Here is a 12,667-nt window from a genome sequence, read left to right as displayed (position 1 = left end):
CAAGCACACAATACTTATTAATAATTTAACACTGTTATGATAACAAACATCCCACAATGTCCATTTTCACCTCACATTTTCAAGATATGAAATAAGCAAAATATAGGAAAAGTCTATCACATATTAATCCAAATATACAAAACCCTGTTACACAACTTTAAAGTTATACATTCAACATTTTCAGAAGTGTGCTTATTCGCTTTCTTGCTGACTGATATGACTCTTATATTAGTCCAGTAGCAGTTGGTGAGCTCAGGTTAGCATGAAGGCTGAAAGTCAGGGGACACAGTTTGCTTGGCTCGATCCAAGTGTTAGAAAATCCACATTTACATTGAAATTACCAAATATAAAAACACAAAAATCCTGACACAGGAACAGGCACACAACTCCACAAACATGAAACTGAAAACTTGACTCAAACAGAAATAAAACTGATGATGTAATGAGGTGCAGGTGGAGAGATAGGTGGAGAAGCTCAGGTGAGGAGAATGAGGTGAAGAAACAGGAGAACAGGAACGGAGCTGATTGGCTGGTGAAAACACTGGGAACAGGGCAGAGCTAACGAGGCTGAAGCAGAGCAGGTGTGGAGGGAAAAGCAGGCCGGGGAGGAGCACAGGAACACAGGAGGGAAACAAAGTGCAGACAGACCACAAACATCCAGAAAACACAATGAAACCAGACAGAAATGTCAGCACCACGACAGCTTTAGAGGTGTTGATGGTCAGATTCACTTGCCTATAGGGACATGCCAGCTGTTTTCACATGTTATCAGTCTTTGTGTTAAGCTAAGCTAAGCTGAAGTGTGCCAGCAGGGGGTGATATAGACCTGTTAATGAGGACAAAGTCATGTGAGATCATAAAGATGTGAAATGCAGGATGTTTAAAATGAGGAGAAGAAATGTAAAACAGCTCAAAGTCAAAATGTTCTAGATGGACTTTAAACTGTCCAATGATCCTCAAGATGATGAGCTGTCACTCCACCTCACCTCCTCTTTTTCTGTTTCACATGAACAGGTGTGTGTTTGCCTTCTTAAATATACTTTGCATGATTTTAATGCATCACTGCTCCTCAGAGTTTAAGTTCTTATGTCACAGAGAGTCTGAACTGTTTTCATGCACTCACACTGAAAACTGCATCAGGATGATGTCGCCAATAACTCTGATTGTCATGTTGGGTTTTCTGAGTCAGGGTGAGAGATTTTGAAAATGTTTGGTGCAAATTCAGTTTGTTCCTTCCACTTATTTTTGTTTAACTTGTTAAATGTTTATTCACAAGATTTCTCATTTCTCATTTCAGAATCTTCTGCAAACAATTTTCTGACTCAGGCTGACAAATCCAAGTCTGTTAGTGTTGGAGGGACTGTGACCATCAGCGCCACAGGGAGTTCAGATATTGAAGATGATCTCAGTTGGTACCTTCAGAAACCTGGACAGGCTCCCAAACTCCTGATATATTATTCATCAACTCTAAACTCTGGAACTCCGTCTCGATTCAGTGGCAGCTATTCTGGTTCTGACTACACTCTGACCATCAGTGGGGTTCAGGCTGAAGATGTAGGAGATTACTACTGTCTGGGTGAACATGGTGATGGAGCGTTCACACAGTGATTCAGAGCCGTACAAAAACCTCCTTCAGTTTGACTGAAGTGGAAACGGCCTGCTGCAGGTGCAGAGGGTTGGTGAAGAGACTGTGATGAGGAGAACTGGTCCAGTGAACACAAGAGTCATCAAGCAGAACCACAATGAATCTAAATAAAGCTGAAACAGACTCACAGACACTCTTCCATATACAGTTTTAAACTTCAGTGTCTCTGCACAATGTTGATGCCAAAATGCAATATCAGCCAAGCTTCATATCAAAACAACGAATATATGAAACATGTAAATGACCTCAAAATGTCTTGTTTTATCACATTATTGTGCAATATTTAATAGAGTATGTCATGTTATATCTACATGATGAGTCCAAAGTGTTTCATTCTCCACAGAGAGGAGTATCAGCTGAAGTTATGAAACCATTTTATTTCTTATGACTCTTCACAAGATAAAAGACCAAACACTTCATAAAGTTATTGATCACTTCAAGCTTTATTAGCAAAAACATCAGTCATCATCATGACAGTTATTAAGCACACTCACATCTAGCTGCTGAGCTACACACATCACTCTCTAAGCTGTTGTTGTCCAACACTTTACAGCAGTGTTGTTCTCTGTCACACAAAGCTTTAGTTTCCTCTACAAACATTCAAACTCAGATTGATCAGAGCAGCAGGTGTGTTCCTCCTGCTCCCCCCACACACAGCTCCTGTCCTGGGCTTCAGACAGCCCCTCTAGGCCTTACACTGGCTCCTGTGGATGGACTGGGTCTGGCTGTGGCCATGATGGAGGACCTTGCAGTTGTACAGCTCTCCTCCCATCCAGCGCTCCTGGCTCAGACTCAGGGTGCTGCTGCTGCTGTAGCGTCCGCTGCTCTCCACCTCTGAGCTGCTCAGGACCCCCTCTGTCACCTCTGTACCGTCCACCTCCCAGTGCACCGCGGCTCCCTGAGGAGAGTAGCCGGTCAGCAGGCAGGCCAGCGTGGCTGAGCCCCCGGAGAGCTGCTCAGAGGAGGGGGGAAGCAGAGAGACGGAGGGCCTGACCATGGGGCCAGCTGGAGGGGAGAGCAGACACACACAAGGAGCAGATTAACTTCCACTGCAGGACAGACAGCTGGACATGAGACACTGATGATACATGACAGAGGTTAACAGTACTGTGGATGAGCTGTGTGCAAGATACTGTGATCAGACAGAGGAGAGGAGGTGACACATGGAGGAAATGAGAGTTTAACAAATAAAACTAAATGATAAAAGTTGATGTCATTTTGACTTTTAAAACAATTCATCTTCTACTGTGACACTCAGCATGAATCAATAAGAATTAGACAATAATATGCAACATGACTTTGGTGTAAATCTAATTCAACATTTTACTGAAATCGTCACATCTGTTTTATATTGTTTGACAATAAATAATTCATCCCTTCAGTGATTTTCTTGTTTAAAAATGTAACATCTGTACACGGTTAAAGACTTTGTCATCTGTCTGTTTCACTTCCTTTTCACCACTTTAAACTAACGAGCTGTGAACACAAACTACAGCTTTAATGGATGTTTATGAAAACTCACTTATAAATCCTATGGCATCAACGTTTGACTTTATACCAAACAACTGCTGACTTTTACAAATTAAAAAATAAACAACATATATTTTTTCTGAGTGTTAGAAAGCTGCTGAGAGAAATGTTACAACCAAAGTTTGCTAAAAAAACAAATATTTATTGCAAACATAAGAAAAGAAAAGTCAAGGTATCTGTCAAATATTATACCACATTATCTATAATACTGAAAGAATATTAATCTCAGCACAAATGTTTCCAAACTGTTATCAGACCAGCTCAATTATCATCAAAAAATATCCACAACATGTAAATTATACAGAATTAAGTCTTGTTTTATCACATTCTGACACAAAACTTTGTCTAATATTTTTAATGGTGCAGAAAAATAAAATCTCTGGTACTTACAGTGAATGATGAGTTTGGTTCCTCCACCAAAAGTGTACCACAGTGATACAAACTCATTAAGTGGCCGTACAAAAACCTCCTGCACTGTGAACAAGCATCTATCCACTGAAAACACTCTCTGCTTTTCATATTAACACAGAAATATTCATATTTGTTGAATCTACAAACATTGTTCAATGTTATGGATTGAAAATATTGAATAAATAAGAAGCATTTCTTTCATTTTTCTTGACTTTTCTACTCCTGACAGAAACGATTACAGTCGCCTTGAAACAAAGTCATTTCTTCACAGTTTATATCTGTTGATACATGGTTAAATTAACATGATGCTATTTAAATAATCATAATTTACTGATAACTCATATTAAACAGATATTAAATATATTATTTATCTACAGTAAACCCTGTGAGTAAATGAAAGGCAGACAAACAGACATATCATACCAACCACAGTGGACACAAACTCATCCTTAAATCCTCAACTGCACTTCTAATATAAATATTTTCCTCTGTTCCATTAAGATCATAGATGGTGTAAATCCAAGCAGTATTTCTCCTGATTTTGTGTCCCACGTTGCCTTCAGTGTGTTGAGAGCAGAGAAATCATTTCCATAGAGAGGAGGCTTTGCATGGTCAGCTGATCCTCCAGTGAACTGAGAAGGTTTATAGTCCTGTGAGTTCAACACTGCAGGACTCAGATCTGTCAGTCAACACAGCAGAAAGCACAACCACCATGACTCTCATCACCATTCTCATCTGGACGCTGGCCTGCTGCTGTTTTACAGGTTGGTTCACTCAGCAACATTTCAGACATGATGTGCTGCCTTTTCTCTCATTTATTTCTGCTGATAAATCAATGATTTGTTTTTGTGTGCAGGATGCAGCGGTCAGGTGACTGTGACTCAGCCTCCAGTAGTGACATCTGCTCCAGGATCCACTGTCACTCTCACCTGTAAAACCAACCCAGCTGTGTACAATAATAATTTTCTGTACTGGTATCAACAGAAATCTGGACAGACTCCAAAGCTCCTAATAAAACTTGTGAGCACACGTGAATCAGGAACACCAGCTCGGTTTAGTGGCAGTGGAAGCGGCTCTGACTTCAGTTTGACCATCAGTGGAGTTCAGACAGAAGATGCAGCAGTTTATTACTGTCAGAGTGCCCATATAATCAGCAGTGCTTGGGTGTTCACACAGTGATTTGTCGTCGTACAAAAACCTCCCTCAGTCAGACTGCAGAGACACTGAGCTGTTACAGCAGGAACCGACTGCAGCTGCTGAAGAGGAAGAGACTCTGACACAGACCACTGAACACAGAGCTGACAGGAACCTCACCAAGCACACAATACTTATTAATAATTTAACACTGTTATGATAACAAACATCCCACAATGTCCATTTTCACCTTACATTTTCAAGATATGAAATAAGCAAAATATAGGAAAAGTCTATCAGATATAAATCCAAATATACAAAACCCTGTTACATAACTTTAAAATTATACATTCAAATTTTCAGAAGTGTGCTGACTGATATCACTCTTATATCAGTCCAGAAACACTGAACTGAAAACTGAACTTAAATGGAAAATAAATTGACGATGTAATGAGGTGCAGGTGGAGAGATAGGTGGAGAAGCTCAGGTGAGGTGAAGAAGCAGGAGAACAGGAAAGGAGCTGATTGGCTGGTGAAAACACTGGGAACAGGGCAGAGCTAACGAGGCTGAAGCAGGGCAGGTGTGGAGGGAAAAGCAGGCCGGGGAGGAGCACAGGAACACAGGAGGGAAACAAAGTGCAGACAGACCACAAACATCCAGAAAACACAATGAAACCAGACAGAAATGTCAGGACCACGACAGCTTTAGAGGTGTTGATGGTCAGATTCACTTGCCTATAGGGACATGCCAGCTGTTTTCACATGTTATCAGTCTTTGTGTTAAGCTAAGCTAAGCTGAAGTTTGCCAGCAGGGGGTGATATAGACCTGTTAATGAGGACAAAGTCATGTGAGATCATAAAGATGTGAAATCCATTATGTTTAAAATGAGGAGAAGAAATGTAAAACAGCTCAAAGTCTAAATTTTCTAGATGGACTTTAAACTGTCCAATGATCCTCAACATGATGAGCTGTCACTCCACCTCACCTCCTCTTTTTCTGTTTCACATGAACAGGTGTGTGTTTGCCTTCTTAAATATACTTTGCATGATTTTAATGCATCACTGCTCCTCACAGTTTAAGTTCTTATGTCACAGAGAGTCTGAACTGTTTTCATGCACTCACACTGAAAACTGCATCAGGATGATGTCGCCAATAACTTTGATTGTCATGTTGGGTTTTCTGAGTCAGGGTGAGAGATTTTGAAAATGTTTGGTGCAAATTCAGTTTGTTCCTTCCACTTAATTTTTGTTTAACTTGTTTAATTTTTATTCACAAGATTTGTCATTTTTCATTTCAGAGTCTTCTGCAAACGATTTTCTGACTCAGGCTGACAAATCCAAGTCTGTTAGTCTTGGAGGGACTGTGACCATCAGTGCCACAGGGAGTTCAAATATTGATGATGATCTGAGTTGGTACCTTCAGAAACCTGGACAGGCTCCCAAACTCCTGATATACAAGTCATCAACTCTAAACTCTGGAACTCCGTCTCGATTCAGTGGCAGCTATTCTGGTTCTGACTACACTCTGACCATCAGTGGGGTTCAGGCTGAAGATCTAGGAGATTACTACTGTCTGGGTGTTGGTTCAACGTTCACACAGTGATTCAGAGCCGTACAAAAACCTCCTTCAGTTTGACTGAAGTGAAAACGGCCTGCTGCAGGTGCAGAGGGTTGGTGAATAGACTGTGATGAGGAGAACTGGTCCAGTGAACACAAGAGTCATCAAGCAGAACCACAATGAATCTAAATAAAGCTGAAACAGACTCACAGACACTCTTCCATATACAGTTTTAAACTCTGAGTTCCTGTCAGTTCATTCAGTTTCTTCATAAATAAGCTGTGAAAGTTCGATTCTTGTTGGACTATAACCAGTGATGTCAAAAGATCATTTCTGATAGCGATACAAAACAGTCTGAAATAACAACAGTCCATGTAGGAACACATTTAGTGTTTCATTCTTCATACTCTTCATTTTATTAATCCAAATGATTTCATTTTCAAAATGTATGATTTTATGTTTAATTGTCAGAAAGAAATTGAAAAAACAAGTAACTTCCTGGACCATTAAGCATGCAATAATATCAGTTGTCATACTGAGATGATCAAGAAGGTATTTTTCATGATGAATATATAATAAAAGAAATACAAAGACACTGACTCTTTATTATTCACTGTTTTATTAAATGATAGTTCAATGATGAAGTTTCTCTTGGAGTGAAACTGATCATATTCAGTTTGAAAGTAAAGAAGATGAAGAAGAATATGCAGAAGATCAGTATTAGACAGCAACATGCAGACTGAAACACTGAGCAGAGAGCTGTGAAACCTGCAGAAACATGTGAACAGAGGAGATCTGTAGCTTCATCAAGATCTCTATCAAAGCAGCAGCATCATCTCCAGACAGGAAGTGTTGCTGAAGCTCTACTCTGAGCAGCGCTCAGGCTCCAGGCTTTGAGTGACAGGGCTCTGTCCATTCAGACTGGCCTCACAGCTCACTGAGCCCGCCTTCCTCCACTGGTCTGCAGAGAGGCTCAGGGTGCTGCTCCAGCCGTAGTGGCCGTCCGTCCCCAGGACCTCCGAGCTGTGTGACACCCCTGAGGAGCTGCTGCTGCCCCCCACCTTCCAGCCCAGCCTCCAGGTGGAGGGGAAGCCCCCGCTGGACAGACACACCAGTGTGGCACTGCCCTGCTGCAGCTCCTCTCTGGAGGGGGGGAGGACGGTCAGGGTGGGCCGCACCACACCCACTGGAGGACAGAGATGGGGGAGGAGAGGGGGGAGAGAAGACAAAGTCATGAGAGTGAAGGCTTGGTAATAAAGACACATGACAAACTGCTCATTTCTTATATTTGATCAGCTCAAACAGAATAAGTTGTGCTGCTGTTGCTCTCATACATCACTCAGTATCAGACCATCAGACACATGATTCAAGTGGAAATGCAACTAAAAAGGTTCACTGATGATGATTATTGACGACATCTTCATGTGTGTTTCATAATGTGTGACAGTGAATAACTCATCCCTGTGATGATTTTCTTCTGTTGAAACTGACAGAGCTGAAACACTCATGTGAACACAGTTCAAACCTTTGTCATCTGTCTCTTTCACTTCCTTTTAACCACATGTAAAATGAATGAAGCGTGAACGCAAAGATAAGCTGCATTTACCGATAAAATCATAATTGTATTTAACATGAATCAGATTTTAAATCTAAAAACTTTTTTTTACTATTAAACATGAATAAATTGAAATAAACTATTGATGCTGTGTTTTGAGCATTTTTAATTTTTCTTCATGAAACGTTCATTTGGATTATTTTTAAGCAGAAACTAATTCAAAGTAACGACAAAGGAGGATATAAAACATAGCAGAGCAGTTTTATGTTCTTTAAAATTATACTGAACACTGAATACATTTTGATTTCAGCAAACTTGTGCCTCAGATTGAGAGATCAGCCTCACTTCAGATAAAAATAAACATTTTCAATAACACACAAACATTAAACTTGATCAGAATCTTGTTCAATACTTGATGAAAGTTATATTTGCTATATGTTGTATAAAATAAAATCTCTGTTACTTACAGTCAACGATGAGTTTGGTTCCTCCACCAAAAGTCCACCACAGTGATACAAACTCATTAAGTGGCCGTACAAAAACCTCCTGCACTGTGAACAAGAATCTATCCACTGAAAACACTCTCTGCTTTTCACATTAACACAGAAATATTCATATTTGTTGAATCTACAAAGATTGTTTAATGTTATGGATTGAAAATATTGAATAAATAAGAAGCATTTCTTTCATTTTTCTTGACTTTTCTACTCCTGACAGAGAAACGATCACAGTCTCCTTGAAACAAAGTCATTTCTTCACAGTTTATATCAGTTGATACATGGTTAAATTAACATGATGCTTTTTAAATAATCATAATTTCCTGATAACTCATATTAAACAGATATTAAATATATTATTTATCTACAGTAAACCCTGTGAGTAAATGAAAGGCAGACAAACAGACATATCATACCAACCACAGTGGACACAAACTCATCCTTAAATCCTCAACTGCACTTCTAATATAAATATTTTCCTCTGTTCCATTAAGATCATAGATGGTGTAAATCCAAGCAGTATTTCTCCTGATTTTGTGTCCCACGTTGCCTTCAGTGTGTTGAGAGCAGAGAAATCATTTCCATAGAGAGGAGGCTTTGCATGGTCAGCTGATCCTCCAGTGAACTGAGAAGGTTTATAGTCCTGTGAGTTCAACACTGCAGGACTCAGATCTGTCAGTCAACACAGCAGAAAGCACAACCACCATGACTCTCATCACCATCCTCATCTGGACGCTGGCCTGCTGCTGTTTTACAGGTTGGTTCACTCAGCAACATTTCAGACATGATGTGCTGCCTTTTCTCTCATTTATTTCTGCTGATAAATCAATGATTTGTTTTTGTGTGCAGGATGCAGCGGTCAGGTGACTGTGACTCAGCCTCCAGTAGTGACATCTGCTCCAGGATCCACTGTCACTCTCACCTGTAAGACAAACCCAGCTGTTTACAGATGGTCTGATACTGTTCAGGGTATGTACTGGTATCAACAGAAATCTGGACAGCCTCAAAAGCTCCTAATAAAATATGTGAGCACACGTGAATCAGGAACACCAGCTCGGTTTAGCGGCAGTGGAAGAAGCTCTGACTTCACTTTGACCATCAGTGGAGTTCAGACTGAAGATGCAGCAGTTTATTACTGTCAGAGTCAACATCATGTCAGCAGTGCTTGGGTGTTCACACAGTGATTTACCGTCATACAAAAACCTCCCTCAGTCAGACTGCAGAGACACTGAGCTGTTACAGCAGGAACCGACTGCAGCTGCTGAAGAGGAAGAGACTCTGTCACAGACCACTGAACTCAGAGCTGACAGGAACCTCACCAAGCACACAATAGTTATTAATATAAATATGTGATCAAAATATCATATCAAAAATTAACACTGTTATTATAACCAACATCCCACAATGTTCATTTTCAAAAAGATGAAATAAGTAAAACATATGAAAAGTGTATCACATATAAATCCAAATATACAAAACACTCACATAACTTTCAAATCATACATTCAAAATTTACAGAAGTGTGCTGACTGATATCACATTTAGAGTCAGAATCAGAATCAGAAATTCCTTTATTAGTCCCACAAAGGGGGAAATTTGTACGTCACAGCAGCCAAAGGACAGTTCAATATAACAATAAACAATAATAATAGTAACAAATAAACAATATAATAAAAAGGTAAGAAGAAGAGCTGTAGCAGAAATAGAATCGCATATTCATAATATGTACAAATATAAACAGTGTAATTATAAAGAGTGTGGACTTTGTATTGTTATTAATAAATAATAAATATGAGAATGAAAATTGCCCAGTTAGTGCAAACCAAATGAGAAATGAGTTATGAGTAGAGTTTTTATTGCACAGTGCACAGTGAGGTCTACTGGGAGCAGTGCTGGTTGTAGAGTCTGACAGCAGCAGGAAGGAAGGACCTGCGATACCTCTCCTTCACACACTTGGACCTGCGATACCTCTCCTTCACACACTTGGACCTGCGATACCTCTCCTTCACACACTTGGACCTGCGATACCTCTCCTTCACACACTTGGACCTGCGATACCTCTCCTTCACACACTTGGACCTGCGATACCTCTCCTTCACACACTTGGACCTGCGATACCTCTCCTTCACATACTTGGATCTGCGATACCTCTCCTTCACACACTTGGGGTGTATCAGTCTACCGCTGAAGGAGCTGCCCAGTGCTGTGATAGTGTCCTGCAGTGGTGGGACTCCTTCAGCAGCAGCGATGACAGCTTATCCATCATCCTGCTCTCTCCCACCACCTGCACTGTGTCAAGAGGGCATCCCAGGATGGAGCTGGCCTTCTTGATAAGTTTATCAAGTTTCTTCCTCTCTGCTGCCGAGATGCTGCTGCTCCAGCAGACTACTCCATAGAAAATGGCTGATGCCACCACAGAGTCATAGAAAGTCCTCAGGAGTGCCCCCTGCACTCCAAAGGACCTGAGCTTCCTCAGCAGATAGAGTCTGACCTTTATTATAGGTTGATATTGGTTATATCAGTCAATTAGCAGTCGGCTAGCTTAGCTTAGCATTAAACACACAACAAAACCAGAGAGAAATGTCAGGACCACGACAGCTTTAGAGGTGCTGATGGTCAGATTTACTTGCCTATGGGCACATGGCAGCTGTTTTCACATGTTATCAGTCTCAGCTAAGCTAAGCTAAATCTCAATTAAGATAACCTACATCTTGCACTATCAGTTTCCTGACTAAGGACAGGGCTCAGGCTTTCTCTTGTTTATTTTAAAGAATGATGATATTTTTCTGATGCATCTTGACCTGGAGATACAAATGAAATTCAATCTTTCACCAACTATAACCTGTGATAGTTGTGTCTCACTGCCATAAGATTCACACAGCTTTATTTTTCCAACATTGAAAAGGATGCTATGCTATCACAAGTCACAACTAGCAAGAAAGAAGTCTCAACAACAGGATTTAGGGAAATAGTGAATACATTCAAAATCAGTCACTAATTGTGTCAGTTCATAGTGAGGTCAGTGTTGATGAAGTGTGCCAGCAGGGGGTGATATAGACCTGTTAATGAGGACAAAGTTATGTGAGATCATAAAGATGTGAAATGCAGGATGTTTAAAATGAGGAGAAGAAATGTAAAACAGCTCAAAGTCTAAATTTTCTTGATGGACTTTAAACTGTCGAATGATCCTTAAGATGATGAGCTGTCACTCCACCTCACCTCCTCTTTTTCTGTTTCACATGAACAGGTGTGTGTTTGCCTTCTTAAATATATTTTGCATGATTTTAATGCGTCACTGCTCCTCAGAGTTTAAGTTCTTATGTCACAGAGAGTCTGAACTGTTTTCATGCACTCACACTGAAAACTGCATCAGGATGATGTCGCCAATAACTCTGATTGTCATGTTGGGTTTTCTGAGTCAGGGTGAGAGATTTTGAAACATTTGGTGCAAATTCAGTTTGTTCCTTCCACTTAATTTTTGTTTAACTTTTTAAATTTTCATTCACAAGATTTGTCATTTCTCATTTCAGAGTCTTCTGCAAACACTTTTCTGACTCAGGCTGACAAATCCAAGTCTGTTAGTCTTGGAGGGACTGTGACCATCAGCGCCACAGGGAGTTCAGATATTGATGATGATCTCAGTTGGTACCTTCAGAAACCTGGACAGGCTCCCAAACTTCTGATATACACTTCATCAACTCTAAACTCTGGAACTCCGTCTCGATTCAGTGGCAGCTATTCTGGTTCTGACTACACTCTGACCATCAGTGGGGTTCAGGCTGAAGATGTAGGAGATTACTACTGTCTGGGTGCTGGTTCAACGTTCACACAGTGATTCAGAGCCGTACAAAAACCTCCTTCAGTTTGACTGAAGTGAAAACGGCCTGCTGCAGGTGCAGAGGGTTGGTGAACAGACTGTGATGAGGAGAACTGGTCCAGTGAACACAAGAGTCATCAAGCAGAACCACAATGAATCTAAATAAAGCTGAAACAGACTCACAGACACTCTTCCATATACAGTTTTAAACTTTGAGTTCCTGTCAGTTCATTCAGTTTCTTCATAAATAAGCTGTGAAAGATAAATTCTTGTTGGACTATAACCAGTGATGTCAAATAATAATTTCTGATAGCGATCTGAATATTATCTGAAAATAACAACAGTCCATGTAGGAACACATTTAGTGTTTTATTCTTCATACTCTTCATTTTATTAATCCAAATGATTTCATTTTCAAAATGTATGATTTTATGTTTAATTGTCAGAAAGAAACAAAAAAACTAATAATTTCTTGGACACTTAAGCATGCAATAATATCAGTTATCATACTGAGATGATCG

The 12,667-nt window shown here is 40.2% G+C and overlaps 1 gene segment (V, D, J or C); it reads right to left on the bottom strand.

Annotated features, from left to right (window-relative positions):
• Window positions 1–2,069: 2,069 nt before the first annotated feature.
• On the bottom strand, window positions 2,070–8,332 carry LOC141010474 (Ig lambda-1 chain C region-like). The segment is given in 2 exon segments: window positions 2,070–2,650; window positions 8,300–8,332. A coding segment is annotated over 1 exon segment (312 nt).
• Between the last annotated feature and the right edge of the window lie 4,335 nt (window positions 8,333–12,667).

The sequence above is a fragment of the Pagrus major genome, chromosome 16 (assembly GCF_040436345.1).
Source record: "Pagrus major chromosome 16, Pma_NU_1.0".
NCBI lineage: Eukaryota > Metazoa > Chordata > Actinopteri > Spariformes > Sparidae > Pagrus > Pagrus major.
Note: the sequence above shows the minus strand (reverse complement) of the source record. Positions and strands in the feature narration are given on the sequence as shown.